General features: G+C 35.0%; 2 protein-coding genes and 1 long non-coding RNA gene across 3 annotated transcripts; 1 reads left to right on the top strand and 2 right to left on the bottom strand.

Annotated features, from left to right (window-relative positions):
* Window positions 1-53: 53 nt before the first annotated feature.
* Window positions 54-6,804, bottom strand: LOC126582883 (cycloartenol synthase). The gene is made up of 18 exons (XM_050247113.1): window positions 6,307-6,804; window positions 5,555-5,740; window positions 5,232-5,321; window positions 4,897-5,091; window positions 4,724-4,808; window positions 4,238-4,404; window positions 3,684-3,872; window positions 3,413-3,526; window positions 3,172-3,294; window positions 2,968-3,090; window positions 2,804-2,902; window positions 2,317-2,373; window positions 2,169-2,215; window positions 1,931-2,074; window positions 1,661-1,838; window positions 1,400-1,480; window positions 1,113-1,196; window positions 54-313 (listed from the first exon to the last, which is right to left on the bottom strand). The coding sequence occupies exons 1-18, from the start codon at window positions 6,520-6,522 to the stop codon at window positions 200-202; spliced, it is 2,292 nt and encodes a 763-aa protein (XP_050103070.1). The 5' UTR covers window positions 6,523-6,804; the 3' UTR covers window positions 54-199.
* Window positions 6,805-10,761: 3,957 nt separating this feature from the next.
* Window positions 10,762-11,778, top strand: LOC126582889 (lupeol synthase-like). Its single transcript, XM_050247124.1, has 4 exons — window positions 10,762-10,789; window positions 10,903-10,987; window positions 11,078-11,244; window positions 11,363-11,778. Exons 1-4 carry the CDS (start codon window positions 10,784-10,786, stop codon window positions 11,579-11,581), a joined length of 477 nt encoding a protein of 158 aa, XP_050103081.1. The 5' UTR covers window positions 10,762-10,783; the 3' UTR covers window positions 11,582-11,778.
* A 3,020-nt stretch (window positions 11,779-14,798) lies between these two features.
* Window positions 14,799-16,865, bottom strand: LOC126582891 (uncharacterized). The gene is made up of 2 exons (XR_007609609.1): window positions 15,427-16,865; window positions 14,799-15,106 (listed from the first exon to the last, which is right to left on the bottom strand). It is a non-coding gene; the product is annotated as an uncharacterized LOC126582891 (long non-coding RNA).
* Between the last annotated feature and the right edge of the window lie 7,744 nt (window positions 16,866-24,609).

Genomic DNA, 24,609 nt, shown 5'->3' with positions numbered 1-24,609 from the left:
GGAGCCGAGAACAACAAACACAAGGAAGGTGGTGGTGTGGACACCCCAGCCAGTGAGAAATTAGTAACAATAAGATTATGAAATATGTTATCAATTGAATTACATTGTTTTGAGCTGAGTTTAAGGAGCTCTCATACAGGTTTATAAACAACAGTTCATTATCCGGAGTACTAAGCGTTGAACAATAAACAGACATCATTCAGAGAGCCTCCAATACTTGGCAACGATATTCTCCGAGGGCCCAAATGGGAAAAATGTTCCGGTAGGCTGAATAGCTGATCATACAGTTCTTGTTGAAGACACCAGTGATCTCCTGTATGGGAAGTGAAAACGTTATTGAGGTCATATAGCCTTCGTAAGTGGTAATCATAGTTACAAACTTCCTGCATGAGATTTACTCTCTAAGATCTTGGTTTCCAGTACATATATACTCAATGAAGAAAGCGGAGATTCTACCATAAAACCAATTGGTAATATGGGGAGTAACCCAACAACTTATAAGCACATTCAAAGTCCCTTCTGTCCTCGATGTGTGATTAATATGTACTCTCAACACATCCTTCACGTGTGGTGAACTTTCAAGCCTAACACGTGGACAGCACAAATCGTGTGACGGGAGCACGTGTGCCCGTAGATCTTCACACATGGACAACCTACTCTGATACCATGAATAAAGTTGAGGTTCCACCGTAAAACCAATTGGAAACAAGAGGAGTAACCCAATTACTTATAAGCACATGCAAGGTCCCTCAATTCCCCGATGTGGGATTCATACTCTCAACACTTAAGATTGTTCAATTTGCCTATTTGAATAACACTAATTACTTATATTACTTGCTCCAAAAGCTATACATATATTTATAAGGTTTAATTGCTCTGTGCAGCCTAGAAAAGTACTAAAGGTCTTTACACCTGCATTTCTCTCTGTACAGTTTTCTTATACATTGGCTAGATGTTTTGAAAATTGCAGTTAGCATGTCTGTAATCAAACCAAACCAAACGGATTTCTATGAAGACAGAAAAAACCATGTTAGCTTGAAACTGTAGATTGCACGGTCAAGAGGGTATAAAGACTTTTGTATGAAACATTATGGAAAGAGTTGCCAAGTTACCTTCTGAGGGAAATCTCCATTTTTCATTTGAGAATTGATTAGTACTCTAGCTGCCCGATGCAACGGAGTTGGGTCTCTCTTAGCCTTTCAAGGAGGAGAACATAACAAGAAATACAGGTAATAAAGTGAGCAACGTATGGATGTCAAACGGTTATTTGTAAAAAGTATCCAAAAATTCTGCAAATAAAGAATCCTCTAAATTCTAATTGACACCAAATTCGGTATCCATGGAAGGATGAATTTGATAAATCACATGGAAAGGAGAATGAGTGATGAATTTGTTGTACCTGCCCAGCACCAATAAGGGCCAACATAGCCCATGCAGTATGAACTATATGTGGCCTATTGTCCTTGAGATTTGTATACACCTGACATACAAACAGTCGGCATTAAGTTATGCAAGTCGAAAGTAGATCATACATTTTGCCAAATGTGTATCGAATGAAAACCAAGAATTGAGTGAAGGATTTGTCATAATAGAGGAATAAAGTAAGCTCCGAGCCTATGAAAGACAACGAAGTATATTTCAAATTTGAGGAATCATTAACCTTGTTCTGACATGATAGATAGCTTTCTCCCCATCCACCTGAAGGAAGCTCTTTGGATAACAAAAAGCCACATGCTTTACGGATGCTTGAGCAGTCTTCGTATGTCCTTCCCGCAGCAACCAACCCCTTTATTCCAAACCACCCAGCATAGGTGAAGCATACTCCCCAGGAACCATACCTATACAACCAAAAACATACAGCCATCATACACCCAGACCACGCAGTGAAATATATGTATGCATGTATTTTTAATTGAAAGAAAAAACAAACCAAGATCCATCTGTTGCTTGTATCGTTTCAATGAACTTTGCAGCACGAGCAATGCAGTTTTCTATTTCATCACTCCTATGCCCAGGACATACCCTTTTGAACAATGCAAGTGCTTGAATTGCTGCTGAGGTGCATTCAACATATCTGCATCCACGTTCCAATCAAGATGACTTCAGGCATTTTCCATGATATAGAATAAAATGTATAGAATTCAAAAGGTAGTGTACAGAAATCATACGGATAATCAATGACGATGTCACCAAAAGTTTCGGCAGGGTTGATTAGCTGAAAATATAATACAAATAATCATATGCATATAATCTCACCATCATCCATATAGAAGGAAGAAAATGGAAAAAAAAAAAAAGCTCATAAATGATACTTACCTCTAACCACTGATACGATCTAGTTAGTTCATAAGTCGCAAAACCACCATCGTCATTCTGCGGTGCAGAACCCAAAGAATTAGGGAATTAGTTAAATAATTGTAAAACGAAAATGCAAGAACATGTAAATATTCTGTCAAACTTGAGCTGCTGATTAGAATCATAACATGCTTGACAGAACTAAACAGGCATGTGTGCATATATCATACAGAAATACTTGCATGTACAGTCTTTCTTTTATATTCTCATAACTATATATGCTACACTTTCTCCATAGCTTCCAATTTTTTGATGGACATTAGAGTAATATTTTTTACCGTAGTCTACAGATTACATAATAAAATGGTCAATTAAGCAGGGATATATTTTTCATTTCATATATGACGAGAGACAAGGAGGGTTCTCTTGAAAATATAGATTATAAAAAAGAATACGGGTTGCCACATTATGTCTGGTCAGATTCAACTCCCGTATAGCCAGTGATTACCTGTAAGGAAAGGGTAACATTTACAGCATCATAAAATCGCTTTATATCCAATGATTCACCAACTGTTTCTGTTGGAAGTTTCGATAGTAATAAGGCAGCCTACACAAAGAAAAAATATTAAGAAAAATAATGTTTGCATGTGAAATGTTGAGTGTTCAAGCTACCTTGAGTCCTTCAGCTGTGCAGTCAGAGATAGGCCACCCATGATCTGCTGTTGAGAATGGCCAAGCACCTTTTGAAATGTGACGATACCAATAATCCAGATCTCCAGGACAATCTTCCACGACCTTCAAAGCAAAGTATTAGTCGAGCAACGATAGTTATCATAAATGTTGAATGATACAGTTCGATTTTCTGCCTATGAAAACCTGGGAATCTTTGATATACTGATGCGCTTTTCTTAAAGTAGGTCCATATTCTTCAACCAGGTTAGTTGATATAATTGCTTGAATGGCAAAAGAAGTATCCCATGCTTGACTTCCATTGTAGCCCTGCAGTAAGAGGAAAAATAACATTAAATTAGAAACAATCAGGTAAGAAAGAGGGAGTGTGGAAAGAGATAGGGAGGAACTTAAAATCTGTTCGAAACAATTTAATGCTATAACTTACCTGCATTTTCATGCCATCTTCAGCAATCCACAAATAATCAGGGATTCTCGGGAGATGCAATTTGAATGCTTCTGAGTTTGGATCCTCCGCCCAACAACAAAGCATATTTAACACCTACATCGTTTATGAAATAGACAATCAAGAATCACACAACTACTTACCGAATCAATCTGTAAGCCAAAGATACATGTCAATTGCGCAATTCCAACGGCAAAATATGTAGATCTATTGCCAGATGATGATATGCATCAAATATATTCTGCATGCATACCTTGTTAACAGGCCCTATGCATATATACCGAGTATTTTCATCTTCATAATGAATATGCTGCATTACAGTCTTCAAAGCACTGTCCCTCAATTCTTTTGCAGGCCAACGTGTGAAAACAGGTTCATAAACATAGTGAAGAGACCCCCACAAGACATCTTGTACCATTGGGTGCGGATAGTATAGATCTTCCTAGAAATTGTATAAAGCATCCCATGTAAGCATCAAAAACATATGCAAGTGAATTGTCATTAATAGATTTACCTGTACAACTAAAATTTGATGGAAAAATGCATGCGCACATATACATAGACACAGGGAAAACATGTTGTATTGTTTTTGGAGAGTTATAGGAAAGTAATCCAACAATTAACCATGTATAGGACCCTAAAATCAAACTTGTACTTTCACAAATAGCTATCATATATTTCACCTGTGAGTCTGTGACTAACCCTATGAAAGATAAGAATGTTCATTAAACTCACAGACACGGGACCTTTACGCAGGGGAGCTGGAGGAAGCAGAGTATATTGAAAGCACAGATGTTTCTTACCAACCTTTGCACATAGATTGCGAGCTTTATTCCAGTCAACTTCATGATAGGGGACTGTATAAAGCTCCTTCCTCAATGACCGGATTGTGGGTGTGATAGGTCCAACAAACCTTTTCCCATACAAATATGACATGGGCAAATACACCATTCGGCAATGACACCACATTCTTCCTACAAGTGTAAAATTTGAAATTCATAAACCGTAAAGATTAGAACTTAGGCAGTTAACAGGGACAAGTCTAAAAAAAGGTCGTACCCAGTGCACAAGGCTCCTGCTTTACGCAGGGTCTGGGAGAGGTGAATGTCGGCTAACCTTACCCCCATTTATGGAGAGGCTGCTCCCAAGTCTCGAACCCTAGACCTACCGCTTATGGGCGAAGGCACTTGCCATCGCACCAAGATTTTTAATGAAAGGAGGTTTGAATTTCTCTTATCCTGCCTAGAATGAACCTAAAACATCGAAATAAAATGTGCAATAATGATGAGAGACCTGGATGAAATGGCAGAGAGTAAGGACATAGCCATACTTCAGGCGGCAGTGGATTATTCCCGGACCATTCATATGCCCCAAGTACCTATCATCATCAAAGATGCATGTCAACTAATATTTCTGAATGACTGCACCTTGGGAACAATCCAACAAGATAAACATTGAGTTCATACTGAAAGCCACATTTTGCCCCAAGAAGTAATTGCAGTCACACCACCATGGTCTAATATCCATTTCCGTGCAAGTTCGATTGCCCCTTGTCCATCATCTGCACCTTCGCCAAGCAACCTCAAAGTAACATAATTTAGTGCAGTACCAAACATGGTACTTGGCCCCTCGATATGCAGACCCCATCCCCCATCTTCATTCTGCAAACACAATTCATCCGTAAATTTCTTATCTTATTATCAAACAGAGAGAAATTAACCTGAAATTCTATATGGAAAGGAAAGCGTTCTTAATAAAATAAAAAATGAAAAACTGTCATTTCATGAGAAACCATTCTTGCCTGGTGATTATAAAGATATCTGCACATCTCACGTTGATGCTCTTTCGATAACACAGCATTTAGAGCTCCAGTAATTGAAAGTGTAATGATCTGTTGCAATTGATGAGTAATACTTAGTCATCCAACAATTACCAACTGGACCAAATAATAAAGAATTTAATCATTTCAGTAAGAAGAAAGGATGTGAAGTTCCAAAATGACATGCAGCCATCTTTTGGAATGTCAAACTTATTTCTCAGATTTAACCATGATATCTATATTTTCCGTGTTTAGGGTACAAGCATTGATGGAAACACATAGTGATTACTAGTTTTCTCCCTTACCAAACCCGGGAGCAGAAACATGGGACCCCCATAATCCCCAGCCCAATGACCGTCATGCGCCTGGATTGTTGAATAAAAACTGAGAGCCCTTCGTAAAGTGGTTGTCACTGCCTCTTCCTTCACCTCTTCTTGATCTTTAACTTTGAGTTGTGGTAGATTAGTGGCACGTGGATTCTCCTTTGCAAACTACATTTCAGAAATAAGAACAAAACACATTCATTTAAAAAAGGAAAGTAGGGTTACAAAACATGGGTAATTAAACAACCCAAATACTAACCTCAGAACTCATATGATTTGGCCTAACCTAACTAAAATTATTTGCTCATTTTGGCAGGAGATTAACAAATTAGGCATAATTGAGACTAATTGCAAGGATGGATAAAACACCCCGGCAGCTATAAGTTCTATACAAAAGCACTCCAAGAGCTCAGTTGGAGAACACGTACCCGAAAAACTTATCACTCGAAAGAAAAACATCATTCAAACTTACAATGCCTAATACTACACAAGAAGTCCTACAATGCAGCGTGAAAAACCTGACCACCTTGTTTAACAGCATTATCAAATTCAGCAGTTCTACTGATTTTATACATAATTCGATGATCCAGAACACCGCAACGATAATTTAAACAGTTTACATACAAATTTCACTAAATAAATAAATACCCTTTTCCCGGCCATATGCAGTATATTCAATTTCTAGAGAATGAATTGGAAAAAAAAAAAGAAGCAAAACCCAGGTGAAAAAGAACCTGAATTCTCATGAGGAGGTCGGAGCTGTGCCGCCTTTCGAAACGATTCTTCCAGAAAGCCTTGCGGGCATCTTCAATTTGCTGAAGCTCTTCTGGGGTTCCAATCTCTGGGTGGAACTCCCACACTTGGCGGCCCAAGTGGTTGTTCACACTCTTCAGCCACTGACTGCCACCTTCTCCTCCCACTGTCTCTGCCCCTACCTTCAGCTTCCACATTTTTTACTTCTCCTTTAATTCTTCAGAACTAATGAGTTCTTGCAAATTTGCCAATCAATGCCGAAGAAAGTTTGAATCTTTTTTTATGGGTTTTGTGTTAATTGGAGAAATTGATCATTGAACTTTCAGCATGAAAGAAAGACTCTGTTTCTTTAACTTGGAATTGGGTTCTGAGCGGAAAGACTTGGAATTGGGCATTTAGAAGTTGCCACTTGGTACTTTGGGAAGAAAACTGAGAAGGGAGGGGACGGATTTGAATCCCATCCGGTTCAAATGGTAAGAATTTTAGGAATCTTCACATTTTAGTAATTTATTGTATATTGTGCGGTTAGAAATCATTTGATTTTTTTATTTAAAATTAAACAAAAATAATACCTAATAAAAATTAACTACACAATATATAATAAACGACTAAAATATAAGAATTCTTAAAATTCTCGTATAATAAAAATTAACTACACAATATATAATAAACGACTAAAATATAAGAATTCTTAAAATTCTCGTATAATAGATCTGGAGAAGACTCTTCCGGATGAGACAGCTTGGTTTTCCCTTCTTTGTTCTCTCTCTCTCTGCCAATGAGATTATACTTTTTTTTGCAAAATAAAAACAAAATTTATATGTAATTTCAGTACTTCACTCAATCCATGTGAAGTTGTGTAAACATCAATCTTTGAGATTTCCTTCTTCCTTTTTGCTGGCCATGTGAGCACATCAATGGACAATAATTGTGTATTTATACAAACAAAAAAAAAAAAAAATATATATATATATATATATATATATATATCAGTAATATTCAAATATATAGTTAAATACTATTTTAGACTTCGACAGAAAAAGTGTACTCAATTAATTAGACTTAAGTTGATCCGCCATTTTTTGGGGTAAATTTATACCGTTGGTGCTTGTGCTAGTACCAGTAGTGTATGTGCTTATGTTATTTGGCGATTACTATCTATACTTGTTTGTGCGAATTATCTCCAGATCATTAAATTTAACTAGAAAATGCACTCATGTGGTAATCTAGGTAACTGTTACAATCCGTTAATGGAATTTTGTTGTCGCTTCTTGTAAAAAATGTTAAAATCGAAGGAAGTTAAGGTCCATTAAACCAACTCCTTAGAAATCTTTTGACAAATTTCTTGTATGAGATATTTTTTTTCACATCGTCACGAGAATTCGCCTCCCCTAAAAGAATAGAGTAAATTGTAGCAATAGTCTTTCAATTTTAACTCAATTGGAGCAATGGTCCCTCAACTAAAAATTCATTATCATTGGTCTCTCAACTAAAAATTCATTACCAATGGTCCCTCAACTTTAATCCAACTGGAGAAATTGCCCCTCAACTTTAACCCAATTGGAGAAATTGTCCCTCAACTTTAACCCAATTGTAGCAATTGTCCTTCCAACATAACTTATTTTGACAAAATTCTGACGAAGTTGATGAAAACGATCATAACTACACATTTTAATGAATTGAGGGACCAATGGTAATAGATTTTAGTTGAGGGACCATTGCTCCAATTTGATTAAAGTTGAAAAATTATTGCTATAATTTACTCAAAAGAATATTGTCATATAAATAAAATACTAGTAGTTTGACTGTTTTGTTGAATTGAATGGAAAATTGCTTCTTGTTGCATAATTTGCATTAAATTAATCAGATCTAATTATTATCCACAGCTGGATCATTATCACTAACAGAGTCTAGCATAGCCACTATTCAGTACATTACTGCTTATTGATCTACATTGTCCTTGCTCACCATAACCATTTTATTTCAAAACTGGGGTCACCACCAATCACAACCATATATTATCGAGACATTATTGTATATAATATGAAAAATGTTAGGGAGTTTAAATTTTTGTACGGTATTAGCATACCATCTGATATAATAAGGGATATATACGTGTTGTGCCAAGTAATATGTTTTTCTCATTAGATGTTGGTTATATATATGCATCATTTACATTAACCTCATCAAATTTTTTTTATCAAAGTTTTGTAATTTATGTAACATACAGTATGTTACAATTTATTATGAGCTATTACATGTAATTATGTTTTAATTTGTTATGGGAGTATTATTTGTCGTGATCTTATTCATTGGAGTTAGTTTTGTAAAATTTGGCATATATATTTGTCGTAAAATTATTATGAGAGTATTATTTGTCGTGTTCTTTTTCACTGGAGTTAGTTTTGAAAATTTTGGCATATATATTTGTCGCAAAACGAATTTTGTTGATGGTTACTTTTTGAGAAAAAAATTCTTTATTGTCCACTACTAATCGCTCGGCCTCGTAACATTCTTATATAGTTTTTGTTTTCTTTCGCATTGTATGCACCGTTATCAACCAAAAGAAAGAGTTAAGTAGGATTCGGGGCAACATGTAAAACAATGGCAACAATTATGAAGAAAAATAGTCATGGCTCAGCGGGCACACTGGTAAGTTGACACAGCCGGCCAAACTTTTTCTGACCAAGTATTTGGCCGACTATTGTTAGCCTTTGTAGGAAATAGCATGTCTAACCGAGTATTCGTCGGTCTTCTCACATAATTTTAATATTCTATAAATGACAAAATGAGATTGAACTCCATAACTGATGAGTTCGCTTAATTTATTTTTCACTTTCTTAATATAAATATATCATTATATATAAAAAAAAACAAAAACAAAAAAAAACAAAAAACAAAAGCCGCAAATAACAACTATACAATATTAAAAAAAAAAAAAAAAAGACCCAGTTAAGTTTTTTTTTTGGTAACATAAGACCATCTCCAACTTTTGGGGATAAACCTTAAAAATATAAGCCAAAAAATTTTAAGCCATAAGTCAGGAAGTGTTTTTTTCCTCCAACTCTTGTGGCTTAAAAATTTAGGCCGCGATGATTAAATAATGATTTTAGCCTAACTTTTGTTTTCAGTAACTTTTTTAAAAATAAAATTTATGTAGATTATCTTAATTTATTTTTATGAACATTTTAGTCTAAAAATATTTAAATTCCAATAAGCAATTAAAAAACATACAAGTACATAGGTATTTATAAAGTTTTAAGTTAAATTTGATTTAAATAATTTTCTTAAATTATTTTAAATGTTAGATTTAATTTTGGGCTGCAAATCTTTTTTTTTTTACTATTAAATTTGATCTCATTTGATCATAGTCATTAGATTATAAGTAAAAAACAAAAAAAAAAATGTTCGAAATATGATAGTTTGGTGGGTCCAGAATAATTTAAGCCAGACTTAAATCCTGGAGGAATCTAGCCCAGAGATATATTTTATCCCTATTACTTATTTTAGCCCAAGGTTGGAGATTGTTTGGGGGTTTTAAAGCTTATATTTTAAGTTTTATCCCATGGGTTGGAAATGGTCTAAGGGGATAGAACACCCCAAATCTACTCACTAGAAATGTTATTCATATTCAAAGTTTGAAACTTTTTACTAATTACATAAGAGTTGTGCTCTCTTGATCACCCATGATAAGGATACATTGTCACCCACTTTTGAATTTGATATCAAAGGCTGGGATCAAATATCAGAAGTACATGTATTTATTGTTCACAGTTGATATGAAGTCCAATTATAAATAACCATGCATTAATGTATTACATGGGTTGTTTTTTTTTTTTTTTTTTTTTTTTTTGTTTTAACCGTCACAGTTGATATTAAGTCCAATTATAAATGATCATGCATTAATATTTATGTAATTATATGGGTTTTTTTTTTTAACCGTCACAGTTGGGATTAAGTCCAATTATAAATGACCATGCATTAATATTTATGTAATTATATGGGGTTTTTTTTTTTTTAAACCGTCACAAGAACAATATTCTAAATCCGCTACCATATATAAGATATTTTTTGCATTTACTAGTGTTGACGGCGAGAAAGAAAAGGGAGAGGGGGACACCTCATGCAGTATAGGGGCTGAACCTTTAATCGTGCATTATTTAAAAGATCTGTTTAATTGCACATATGTGACAAGAATTATTATATTTTTTTTTCTCTATTGCCAAAAAATTACTCTGTATAGATTCCAGGATATCTCAATGTCATTTTCACAGCTGAGCACAAAAAGGAAATCTTGCGTTACACATACAACCATCAAAATGAAGATGGTGGCTTGGGATTGCACATAACAGGGCTTAGTATGATGTTTACTACATTCCTTAACTACCGTACGACGCCTATTCTCGGAGATGGCCCTATGGTGGTGCCTACTATTCTGCATCATGGGGAAAAACTTGGATGGTGGTGCTATAACGTACGAGTTGATTTAAATAGTAGTATGTCATACTGCAAAAGGATTTTAAGGAATGTGTCTTAAAAGACATTTTATTGTTCAAATGGTTTAACTTGTGTTGCAGATTCTTGGTGTGTATGACTGGGAAGGTAGCAATCCAATGCCTCCAGAATTCTGGACTCGGTCTACTCTGCTTCCTTCTCATCCATGTAAGCACAGTTTTCTTCCACACCCGAGTTTCTTGTTGCTCAAGTTAAATAGTTACAAGTCTTCTAACTGGTACTACCTCATATCTGCAGCAAAAATGTTATGCTACAGTAGGTTGACTTACCCACCTATGTCTTACTTTTACGCCACCAGATTTGTTGGCCCGATCACTCCTCTTGTTGAGGAATTGAGACAAGAAATTTACTGTGAACTTTACAGTGAAATTAACAGGCCTAAAGTGCGCCATTGGTGTGCAACCGTGAGTTTACCTTTTTGTTCCTTACATAGTTTATGCTATTGTTCAATTTTATTATGTTCTTAAAGAAATTTGTTCACATACATAAAGGTACTGTGCAATGCAATGTTGACTAACGCAGGAAGATAACTACTATCCTCATGGTCCTGTACAACGTTTTATGTGGGACAGTTTTTATAATATCGCCGAGCCTCTCCTAAAACGCTGGACCTTCAACAAGATCAGGGACAATGCAATTCAATTCACAAATGACCAATTTCATTATGAAGATGAGACCAGTTGCTATATTACAATCGGATGCGCAGAAACTCCATTGAGGATGCTTGCTTGCTGGGCCTAGGATCCTAGTGGAGAAGCTTTCAAGAAGCATCTTCCTAGACTTACGATTATATCTGCCTTGGAGAGGATGGAATCAAGATGCAGACTTTTGGAAGTCAGTCATGGGATTTTTTTCTTGTGATTCAAGCTTTGCTTGCTGGGAATCTTAACTGAAATGGGACTTACCCTTGAGAAAGCACACAAATTCCTCAAGATATCTCAGGTACATATTCAAGTCATGAAACTGTCTTTGACATACTAAAATGTGTGGAGATTTTCTGTTGACCTAAAAATACACGTCCTATATGCTAATTAGGGCTTATCTTGGGGTTTAATTTTCTGATATTATTCTTCTCATTAAGGAGGAAAATATATAATGCACAAGATTGATTTACAAGGAAAGAAACATCAAATAACACCCTTCCTAATTACATCCTGATTACAAGGACCCAAATAGGTAACTAACTAATTACAAAAGGTCAACTGTCCAACACTCCCCCTCAAGTTGGTGCATAAATGTCGTTCATGCCCAACTTGACAAGAGAGTTGTAGAACGCTTGACTTGCAACAGCTTTAGTTAAGATGTCTGCCAATTGATCCTCTGACTTTACGAACGAGAATTGAATAATATTCCCATCCAACTTCTCCTTAATGAAGTGTCTGTTAACTTCCACATGTTTCGTGAGATCATGCTGGATTGGATTGTGTGAGATATCAATAGCTGCTTTATTATCACAAAACAAATATGAGGCCGACTTTGAAGGACACCCGAGCTCAGCAAGTAACCTTCGAAGCCATAATAGTTCACATACTCCTTTTGCCATACCCTTGTATTCTGCCTTTGCACTTGATAAAGCAACCACTTTTTGTTTCTTACTCTGCCAAGTCACTAAATTTCCCCCCACACATGTAAAGTATCCAGATATGAACCGTCAATCAGTAATGTTTCCTGCCCAATTTGCATCGATATAGCCTTTTATTCGGCAATGATCATTCTTGGAAAACATGATGCCTCTACCTAGGGAGGACTTTAGGTATCATACGATGCGTTCAACCGCACCCATATGTGTATCAGTCGGAGAATGCATAAACTGACTAACAACACTTACTACATATGCAATATTAGGCCTGGTGTGAGATAAATAAATTAACCTCCCAACTAACCTTTGATAACGATCTCTGTTAGTGGGAACTTGATCTGGATGCATGGCAAGATGGTGATCTTGGACTATGGGGGTGTCAGCCGGTTTACAATCAACCATTCATGTTTCAGCTAATAAGTCTAGAACATATTTTCTTTGAGATAGAAATATACCCTATTTAGATCGAGCTACTTCTATCCCCAAGAAATGTTTCAATCCACCAAGATTTTCATCTCGAACTCAGTTGTTAGGTAATCTTTTAGCCTTGAGATTTCTTCTTTATCATCACCCGTAACAATCATATCATCCACATAAATAATAAGTGTCATCAATTTCCCCATTCGACGTTTCGACGTTTCAAGAAAAGTGTATGATCGTCATTGCTCTGCCTGAACCCATATTTCCTCATAGTTGTTCGGAACCTACCAAACCATGCCCAAGGTGATTATTTCAATCCATATAATTCTTTATTCAACTTGCACACTACTTAAGGTTGTGAAATTGATGCATAACCAAGTGGAATATCCATATACACTTCTTCCTTAAGATTACCATGTAAGAAAGCATTTTTCACATCAAATTGTTGTAATGGCCAATCTAAGTTGGCTGCCAACGAAAGCAACACTCTTACCATATTAATCTTCACTACTAGGGTAAATGTATCTATATAATAAACACCATACGTCTAAGTGTATCCCTTGGCCACCAATCGTTCTTTGTATCGTTCAATGGACTCATCAACTTTGTACTTGATGGTGTACACCCATCGACATCCGACCTTTTTTTTTCCTTAGGGTAGTGGAACTAAATCCGATGTTTGATTTTTCTAAAGTGCATCCATTTCTGCCTCCATTGTTGTGGTTTATCGATCATCAGATAGTGCCTCCTTCAATGAACTTGGTGTGCTATCATTGGATATTTGTTGTACAAAAGCTTTGCCAGGTTCTAATAATTTTTGTGACGACACATAGTTGGCAATGGGGTATTTAGAGTCTTTCATTGTTTCTGATGAATATCGATTGGGTGGTTTTTCCCAGTTGTGCCTGAAAGGTAATTGATAATTCGAAATATTGGATACATCAATAGGGATAGTAGAACTTACATCAGGAATATTCTCAGGAGTATGTCCATCTGGTGGTACTATATGTAGAGATAAGGAGGGAGTAGTATCAGTAGAAGTATGAAATTGGCAAGTGGCAGCACTGTTGTCGTGGGTGAGGACAACACTACCGTGCTTACCATTGGTTCTATGGGTAGCACTGTTGATGTTGTTGGTTGGGCTGGCAACGTAGCCGTTGTAGGCTCGGCTAGTGGTAGCGGAAGATCAATGGTAGCATTCATGGTCCAATCCTTCTCGTCATGTAGTGTCTCCCCTTAAGGATGATGATTGGAAGAAGCCGGAGGGTAATACATCTCAGACTTTGAAAAAGTAACATCCATAGTAACATACATTCGACGTGAAGGAGGGTGGTAGCAACGGTACCCTTTATGATGGAGTCTGTACCCCATAAAAATACAACGAATAGCACATGGGTCAAGTTTCATCCGTTAATTTTTATGAAGATGAACAAATACAACACATCCAAAAACTCGAGGTGGGAGTACCAACACAGACAGTAGATGCACGAATGTAGCAAGGATGTGTAAGGGTGTAAGAAAATCCAAGACTTTGGATGGAAGACAATTAATAAGATAAGTGGCAGTTTGAAAAGCAACATCCCAAGATGAGAGGGGAACATGCGCCCTAATCAAGAGTGAGCGAGTCGTTTCTAAGAAATTGTGATTTTTGCGCTTAGCTACCCCATTCTGTTGAGGAGTCTGAGAACAGTTAGTTTCGTGAAGAATTCCGTGATTAGTTAAATAATGTGAAAAATCGTTATTAACATATTCACCCCCATTATCAGAACGCAAAATTCAGATTTTAGTAGAAAACTGTGTCTGAACCATGGTGTGGAAGGTCTTAAAAGCCGAAAAAAAACATCACCTTTATTCTTAAGAAGGTATAACCATGCCATCTGTGTGCAATCATCTATGAAAGTTACAAAACACCTAATACCAGATGAAGTAGTAATTGAAGATGGTCCCCAAACATCCAAATGAACAAAACCAAAAGGAATAATACTTTTATTAGAATTCAACGGATAAGAAACACGGTAACTCTTGGCAAGTATGCAAGTGTCACATTTTAAGTCTAAAATCAAACATCCAACAAATAAATCTGGAAACATATGATGCAAATAACTAAAAGATGGACGACCCAAACGGTGATGCCATAACCATATCTGACATCGCTTGTGATCAAAGGCTCATTGGGCAAGATTGACCCGTCCTGTATTGACATCATCCACAAAATAAAGATCCCCCCCCTCTTAGTACCGACCAATTATCTCTTTTGTGAGAATATCCTGAATAAGATAAAACTTTGGATACATTAGCACACAACAATTCAATTGTTCAGTAGCTTGGCTAGAAGACATCAATCTATGTTTTAGTGAAGGTACAAGTAATGTATGAGGCAAAGAGAGAGTGGACGTGAGGCGCATAGTGCCAGCGCCAGTTACCGGTGAGGTGACACCATTATCATTAGTAATATTACATAGAAGTGGAACGGTATCACACGCTAAATCAGTGGGATTATAAGTCATATGGTATGTGGCACCGAAGTCAATGATTCATCCGGATTGTGTATCATCACTATTCATATTAAAAGCATAACCACTGTTACCTGAGGACTCCAGAGACATGTCGGAAGAACTCGAAATAGGAGGAGGATCATCCTGAGATATCAAAGATAGTTGGGATACGGAGGTGGCAAGATTGGCTTGCCCAAGCTAAGCTTGCTCGTCTCGTTCCCGTTGTTTCTAAAGCTTTAATGGTTCCCACCAATTAGGATAGTCGTGCAATTGAAAACAATTATCGCGGCCCATGTTTCTCACTACCGCAGGAAGTACAACCACCAACCGTAAAAAAAAGTCAATATGCCCTACATATGGAGAAATTAGGTTTTCATCCCTCTTTTTTCTATTCCATTGATTAAAACCTTATTTCTTTGTAATTTTTTTATCAAGGTCCTTAGGTTTTAATGAATGTCATTATTTCAATATACAACATAATTACATTAAATTTCTACAATATTCATTTAGTGTTAGAAAAATTACATCTGGTATATTTATATTTTATGGCTAAACTTTGTATCATATATTTATAGTTTTAGTTTATACCCACTTTTAATTTGCAACCCTTTTTTAAATCTGTACTACTTTCTTTTTAGTTTTAATTTGTACCCATGTATTAATTTCTTTTTGTGCCCATATTTTTTAAAATTTCATTTGTACTTATAATTTTTAATCATTTATTTGTACCCTAATTTATTTATAATGGAATGTATCACTTTGTTATATGTGAAATGTACCAATTTTTTTAACACTATGGATACATTCTTTTGCTATTTATTATTTCATATTATTACATAGTTTTTATCCATTCATTCAATCAGAATGTTTGAATTTTTTTATTGTAGCCGTTTCTAATAGTATTATAATGAGAGATTTTAAATTTATAGAATTATAAATCTCATAAAATGTCAAACAATTAATGTCAAAACTATAAAAATATAAATATTAATAGTAATATAATAAGGTGTACATAGTCAATGAACTTTTATCAAACTTTACATACCATTAAAGTTTTAGTCAAAGAGTATCAAGAACTAGAGACAGCATCCAAAATATATGTCCTTGCAAAGACTTGGGCCTTAAAATTAACTGTAAAAAAATAAAAAAAGGGGGAAAAAGAAAGGAAGACATGGATTACTAGTCATTTAGAGAGATTCCATTTTCTCGGACTAATGAGCACATGAACTTCTTTTTTCTGTTTTTTGGTGAAATGCACATGATCTTCGGTTGTAGAAGTATGGTTGGAACATCGACTCACTTTGATCTCTCCAAAAAAATAGTATATACTTGTCGCACTACGGACCAAAATTAGAATATAACATAGTATAAATTAGTAATCACTCCAAGATCAAGAAGAATCGACTCAAGATCCCTTGAAAAAATAAAAATAACAACAAATCTAGGAACCTCTACTTTCTGCATGTTCCAAGCATCAATGAAATTGTTCGAAAAATGATCAAGAAGTTGCGTCCAAGGAGGAGCATATATATGCTAGCTGGACAGGCTATTCATAGTTGACTGCAAACTGGCAATGGATATTTATTTAATCTGCATGGGTGTGAAAGAGTTGAATATTGTGCGATTGCACATGGATAATGACATGATAAAGACTAAGTGACACAACTTATAAAAATTAAAATACACATATTGGAAACTAGTTAGAAAGAAGTGGGTAAAAGAAGAAAAAAAATAGGGTAAATTAAATAATACCCCCTCAGGTTTGAGGTCTATTACAATTTCATACAACATCTTTGAAACATTTCAATTTCATACCTCACATACTATTTTATTTCAAAATAATACCTCCGTTAGATTTTTCATTCATTGGTCTGTTAAATGCTAACGTGGCTGCTACATTTGTACTGATGTGGCTACCACGTGGCAAAAAAATAATTTTTTATACATTAAAAATATTATAATATTAACCCTATTTAAAAAAAAACCCAGAAAAACCCGAACCCAGATCAACACAAATGTGGCAGCCACAAAAACAAAAAAAATAAAAAAAATTATAATAGGGTTAATATTATAATATTTTTAATGTATAAAAAAATTTGCCATGTGACAGCCACATCAGCACAAATGTGGCAGCCACGTCAGCATTTAACAGACTAATAGATGTAAAATCTAACGGAAGTATTATTTTGAAATAAAATAGTATTTAAGGTATGAAAATGAAATGTTTTAAAGATGTTGTATAAGGTTGTAATAGACCTCAAACCTGATAGGATATTATGTAATTTAGCCAAAAAAATACTTGCATCCATAGTAGTTCGTGCAGTTATAATTGACAAATTTTCGTTATGTACATCATATTTGGAATTTTTTATTTTTTATTTTTTATATCAACATCAAATAAATGATCAGTTTATCGTGGAAGTCTTATTACCAAAACGTCTTTGATTGATAATTATGATAATATAGAGATTCAATACAATAAACGGTAAAGACTAATTTATATTATCACATCATATTTGTTGTCTCTAGTTATTGTCCAACAAAGTATGCAACCGGTGTTTAAATATTCATGCAATGTAGTTGGCAACATTATCATGATATAAGGAATATAACTAACTAATAAATGCTAAATACGCTCTTTTGAAAGTGAGACTCTTCATGGATTATGTTAGCTCATATTTTTTACACAATAATTTATAATGTTGGAACAAAAATTGGCGTTAAACTGTGAGATGTCAAAAAGCATATTGAGAATTCTACTTTAAGAGAATCTCCTCAATATTTTTCTCTATTTCTCTATATTTCTCTAACTATATTTGAGACGGACACTAATGTAGAATGGGTCTGAATTATTGATAAATCACCAACCCACAACGGCACAACCCAACAGAAATTAATAAAAGATAAAGTAGTACACATTGTCCAAATAGTGATAGAGATATACTTGGCTTTTTTATTTGGAAGAAAAGTCTCCACTCATAGAAAACAAGAATTAGTTATTTGGAAGAAAAGTCTCCACTCAATGTGTACATTGTCCCACGACTTAGAAAACAAAAATTATTAATTTTGATATGTTCTATGAAGGGTATTGTGAACAAATCAACGAAGACATGCTACCCCCCTCATCCACCCACCATCACCTTGAACAAAAGTATTGCTTGTTTTTGGGTTTCTCCTAATTAAGTATTATTCGTATCTCTCTAATCTTTCGATCAATTTTTTCAAAGCACAAGCATTTTTTTTCGGTAAACAAGCACAACCATGTGAATGATAGATACGGCCGAGCACCATTTTGCAAACCCAATAAATGCATGAGAGATTGATAACAATTTTGCAAACCCAATAAATGCATGAGAGATTGATATATAACAGACTTTTCGTTTGGCTAATGATGCAACAAGACATGGGCTGTGTAAATTGGTTGAATAGTATCACTTAATATTATGGTATAAGTGGTATTCGTTCTTATTTATAAATGAAGGATGTTAAGTTTGATTCTCGTAATAAAGACTTCATTGTATATTAAAAATAAATTGCTTGAATACTGTTTTCTCCTAAATGAAAGGGATGCAACACTGTTTTGGGAAATGGTGATCAATATCCCAAATAGATACAACTTGGTTGTTAAAAAAAGAAAAATATAAACAACTTGGTAGTTAAATCCGAAGTCAATTCCCCAAACCAAACCCAATTAATTTATCCTATTGCAACTTAAAGTAAACTTATTTTTTTTAGACAATAGCTTCTGAATAACAAAAGAAATCACAAGCTTATCAATAACAAGAGAAATCACGAGCTTCTACATTTATTTTTCTTGCATTTACACAACGAATCTTAACCATTTGATCAACATTTTCTCCCTAGATTCGGCTCCCTGTACCATGATCTTCCCTATTGCACCAATGACCAACTCCTCAACCATCACTTCCACCCTCTTCATTAACATCTTTTGATACACAATACTTATCCCCCACTGATAACATATCATTGTCATACACATTCCATAACTAGAATAATTTACTTCCTGAATCACTATTTAAAGATCATCTTAGCAAAAAAATCATTTAAACTAGAGTATGTTTAATATTCATGTCTTAAAAAACTGACGATTAGTTAAAATCGTTTTTTGATGAATTACCTTCTACAAAATTTGATTAATTATTTGTAAAAAAAAAAAATCAATGGTGTTTAATAAAATAAATCATCTGATAATGACTTGTGTACAAGTACAATAAGAGTTTAGTTACAACTGGGTGGATAATTAAGTAGGTGAACCTTAGAGTGCATATAAATTGTTCCCTAAGATATATACTAATTCTTTGAATTTTATGCATTTAGGTTTTGGTTTATTAACTTAATAATACATAATGGAATAGCCTGACATTTATGGTTTGAAAATTTGAGTAAACTGCCGATTTTCTCTTTGAACTATCACTTAACTTTCGATTTCCTCCCTGAACTTTTTAATTGGAAAATTAAGGACTAAAACTAATTTTTTTTGGCCGATTTGCCCCTGTTGTTAATTTTTCATTCATTCCATCCAAATTTCTATTAAATGGAAGCATGTGCATAACATGTGAGGGTACTTCGGTCGCTTCATTCTTTAAAATAATTGAAAACCTTAGATTTCTAAAACATAAACCTAAGCAAATATGTGTGATTTTATAGCTTTTGTATTTGAAGGTCTAGCGAAGTGACGCTTTGTTCACAAAGGAGAGTCATGTGACGTGCACGTGATAAAGTTAACGTTAATTTGGATGAAATCTATGAAATACTAACGGTAGGAGGCAAATCGGCCATAAAAATTAGTTTAAGTCCTTAATTTTCCAATTAACAATTTCAAGAAGAAAATCGAAAGTTAAGTGATAATTCAAGAGGCAAATTGGCAGTTTAGCCTTGAATTTTTTTGGTGCAGTGTGGAAATAGTTCTTCCATCTTTTTTCGAAAAAAATAAAAAATAAAAGTTAAAGCTTTAGTTAGCTAGTGTCAAGAATTAAGGTCATCACCAACCAAAGAGTCCAAAGGGCCAGAGAGTCGAAAATAGCCAAAAAACCGTCTCCAACCGAAGATTAGGCCAGAGGGCTCATGGGCCCCACAGAATCTGAAAGGGCCAAAGGGCTAGAGGGCTAGCCCTTTCCAGCTAGCCAGCCAGCCCCGGGCTGGCCAGAATTTTGCTCAAAACTGTTGGATATAACCGATAGAAATAATTTTTTTTATCGCAATAGTGTCGGTTATAACTGACACGAATAGTAACGGCTAGATAGGAATAATTTTGATTAATTGCAATCATGTCGGTTATAACCGACATGAATAGTATGAAAATTTTGAATACAACGGCTAGCTGAGTCAGCTAGCCATTGTATTCAATTTATTTTTTTTTTATGAATTTAAACCCTTTTTTTTCTATGTTTAAATTCTAATTTTTTCTATAACTTCCTATAACTTCTATTTTACAAAATTTGGTTCATATTTTTTTTTAAATTCTATTTTTTTTCCTATAACTTCTATTTTACAAAATTTGGTTCATTTTTTTTTAAATTCTATTTTTTTTCCTATAACTTCTATTTTACAAAATTTGGTTCATATTTTTTTTTTAAATTCCATTTTTTCCTATACTTCTATTTGACAAATTTGTTTCATTTTTTTTAAATTCTATTTTTTTTTCCTATAACTTCTATTTCACAAAATTTGTTTCATATTTTTTTATATTTTTTTCCTATAACTTCTATTTCACAAAATTTGTTTCATATTTTTTTTAAATTATATATTTTTCCTATAACTTCCTAAGCCATTAAACAACATTAAATTAAATTAAGTAACATTGAACAACACTAAACAATATGAAACAACATTAAATAACATTAGACCATCTCCAACCCTGGGCTAAAAGCCAAATTACCCCCCAAATTACCCCCCCCCCCAAACACTCTCCAATCCATGCTAAAATTTTAGGCTAAATGCCAAATGCTATTTCTGGGCCAAATACCCCCCAGCTTTCCCCCCGGGCTAAATGCGAAATGTTTATCGGAATTTAAATTTTTTTAGATTAAAATGTTCATAAAATTAATTTACAATAATCTACATATTTATTTTTTAAAACAAAATTGATTTAAGAAAAAAATTTAGGCTAATTTCATTATTTAATAATTCCGGGCTAAAATTTTAGGGTAAAAGGGTTGGAGCAGAAAAGATGTTTCTGGGCTAAAAGCTAAATTTTCTGGGCTAAAAAATTTGGCTTTTAGCCCAAGGGTTGGAGATGGTCTTAACCAACATACAAATTATACAACATAAAAAAACATTTAACAACATGAAACTTAAACAACATTTTAAAAACATTATACAACATAAAACTTCAACGCCTACTTCATGCTTCTTTTGGCCCAAAGATGTGCAACAAGATCCTGTTGTAGGTACTTGTTTGTGGCATGAGAACGTATCATTCTATAGCGCCTCATGTACTCATTTATAGAGATACTATCAATTCTTGGATTGAAAGGCAAATTAGGTTCATCATATATTTTTGCACGAGCCATTCTTGACCTATATGAATCTTCTTGGTCGTCATCGGACTCTCCATACATATACCCATCTTACTCATCCTCCACTATCATATTGTGTAATATGATGCAAGACACCATGATGGAGTCCAAATTTTCTCGACTCCACCCTCTTGCTGGTTCGTTGATGATTTTCCACCGTGCTTGTAGAATACCGAAAGCTCTCTCAACATCTTTCTGGTATGCCTATTGGTGTAAGGTAAACAACTTTTTTTGCGTTATTCCTAGGGTTTGGAATTGCTTGCACAAGTGTCGCCCACTTTGGGTAGATGCCATCTGCCAAGTAATACCATATATTATATTAACGGTTGTTGATGTAGTAGTCAAGTTAAGATGCTTTACCTTCCGTCAAGTTATTGAAGAGGGGTGAACGCCCAAGAACTGTAATGTCATTTTGGGATCCAGGGACTCCAAAGAAAGCATGCTAGATCCATGTGTCATATGAGGCAACCGCCTCTAACACAACAGTTGGCTTTCTCGACTTTCCGCTAAAGCCTTCTTGCTATTCGATGGGACAGTTCTTCCAATCCCAATGCATGGAGTTTATTGACCCTATCATGTCCGGAAACCCACGGTCTTCAGCTTTGCGAATGAGCCGATTTAGATCTCCTTGATTTGGCTCGCGGAGGTACTCGTCTTTGTAAACCTGAACAATTGTGTCACGGAATTGTTCAAGAGTATGAAGGCATGTACAATTAGACATACCATGGGTTTCATCCATCGAATTAGTTGGGGAGCCATAGGCCATCATTCGGAGTGCAACAGTAACCTTTTAATGAGGTGAGAAACCAGGGTGGCCTGCTCTGTCCCACTTTTGTCGAAGGTATGGATTGACCTGCTGGACATCACGAAGTAAATGCTCGAAGACATGATGCCTCATCCGGAAGCAACGTCTGAAATCCTCTTTTGTGTACACCGAGTTGGGATTGAAGTAGTTGTTCATTAGATTGGCATGTGCCATCACTCTGTTTCGTGGTTTGTAAGAACGACCAGCAAAAGAGCCACCCCATTGAGGTTGTTCCTATGTTGGTTGACACACCATGGCTGATGCTCTGTTTTGTTTGTTGTGCATTACTTAAACTTCTTCATCAGACTCCTCATCTTCTTGTCTCATTTGCACCTATTTTGCTTCCAATTTGGAATTGGATGAGGACCCCTAGTTGGAATCCGAAGAGGATCCAAAGTTGGAATTCATTGTAAACTTGAATTGAAAAAGATTAAATTGAAAGAAATTGAATTAAAATAGATTGAATTCAAAGTTGTGTGAATTATAGCCCAATATCCACCCTATTTATAGCAAAAAATAAAAATAAAAATCAAATCCAACGGCTAGTTGACGTCAACATGATGTCAGCTACCAACAGCTAGCTGACGTCACTTTTAAATTGTAGTTTTTAAATAATAAATTATGTTTGGCCCTCGGTTAGAGATGGTTTTTTGTGACAGGGCTAAAACGAGCCCTATGGTCCTTTGGCCCTCGGTTGGAGACAAAGGCAAATATGGCCATGTACTGTTCATTAAAATATTAATATCGTGGAGGGTCATCGGGCTAAAACGAGCCATCTGGCCAGCCCTCGGTTGGAGATGGCCTGAGTGTCAAACCCTTAGGCCATCTCTAATCGAGGGCTGGCCATAAGGCTCGTTTTAGCCATCTGGCCCTCCAAGATATTAATATTTTAATGAACAATACAGGGCCATATTTGCCTTCGTCTCCAACTGAGGGCCAAAGGGTCAGTCACAGGGCTCTTTTTAGCCCTGTCACAAAAAACAGTCTCCAACTGAGGGCCAAAGGGCCAAACATAATTTATTATTTAAATTTAAAAACTACAAAAACTTAAATTCAAATCCAACAACAACTTAAATTTAAAAACTACAACTTATATTTAAAAACTACAACTTAAATTTAAAAACGACGAATTAAATTTAAAAACTACAAATAAAATTTAAAAACTACAAATAAAATTTAAAAACAACATTAACTTGAATTTAAAAACTACTACAACTTAAATTTAATATCCATAATCAACATCATCTTCATCATCCGCCATTGTAGGAGTATAGTCATAGGTAAACAACTGCTGCCGGGTCATAATTTCTTGTTCTTTTTTTTCCTATCAAAATAGGCCTTACTTATTGGAGTGTAATTCGAAGTGTTCATTTCCATATTCTTATCATCCATCTCTTCTTGTATTTGTTTGGCCCGTTCTGCATGCCTACTTTTCCTTTCTTCTGCCTCAAGGGCATTTTGCTTTGCCATTAATCGCAATGAGGTCGCCAGTTCATGTTGAGCGGCGTAATCACCATTTACCTTACCCTTTTCCTTCAACCTACGCGCCTTGTTTCGTCCCATAGCACTAAGTATGGAACCTTCAACCGAAGACAGATTTTCTACCCTTGTTTGTTGAATGGTTGGAGATCCATCTTCATCCATATCTGCAGCTAAGGATGCAGTTTCGAACACCGGCGTATGAGCTCTATGTGGTGGATCTTCAAATAACACCCACCCTTTACAAATTTCCCAACAACTGTGAAATTGAAAGGGTTTCGAGCTGCTCTCCATATACAATTCCTCTGCTTGGCGTACCTAGAAAAAAAAATTACAGGAAATTAATTTATGAAATTAAATGTAATATAATTAAATATTTAAATATTTAAAATAAATTGTGAAAACACTTACTTCGTCGTAGTAATTAGCGTCACTTTCATGTCTACTTACGG

This window comes from Malus sylvestris, chromosome 9 (assembly GCF_916048215.2).
Source record: "Malus sylvestris chromosome 9, drMalSylv7.2, whole genome shotgun sequence".
NCBI classification, from domain to species: domain Eukaryota; kingdom Viridiplantae; phylum Streptophyta; class Magnoliopsida; order Rosales; family Rosaceae; genus Malus; species Malus sylvestris.
This window is presented reverse-complemented; position numbering and strand designations above follow the sequence as displayed.

Coding starts and splice junctions, on each gene's coding strand:
- LOC126582883 (XM_050247113.1), bottom strand. CDS start 6,522: ATGTGGAAGCTGAAGGTAGGGGCAGAGACAGTGGGAGGAGAAGGTGGC. Junction 3,527..3,683: donor GCATAGGGCCTGTTAACAAG/GTATGCATGCAG, acceptor TAAACGATGTAG/GTGTTAAATATGCTTTGTTG. Junction 314..1,112: donor ATGGAGATTTCCCTCAGAAG/GTAACTTGGCAA, acceptor CTTCCCATACAG/GAGATCACTGGTGTCTTCAA.
- LOC126582889 (XM_050247124.1), top strand. Junction 10,988..11,077: donor TCTGCTTCCTTCTCATCCAT/GTAAGCACAGTT, acceptor TCATATCTGCAG/CAAAAATGTTATGCTACAGT. Junction 11,245..11,362: donor TGCGCCATTGGTGTGCAACC/GTGAGTTTACCT, acceptor TGACTAACGCAG/GAAGATAACTACTATCCTCA.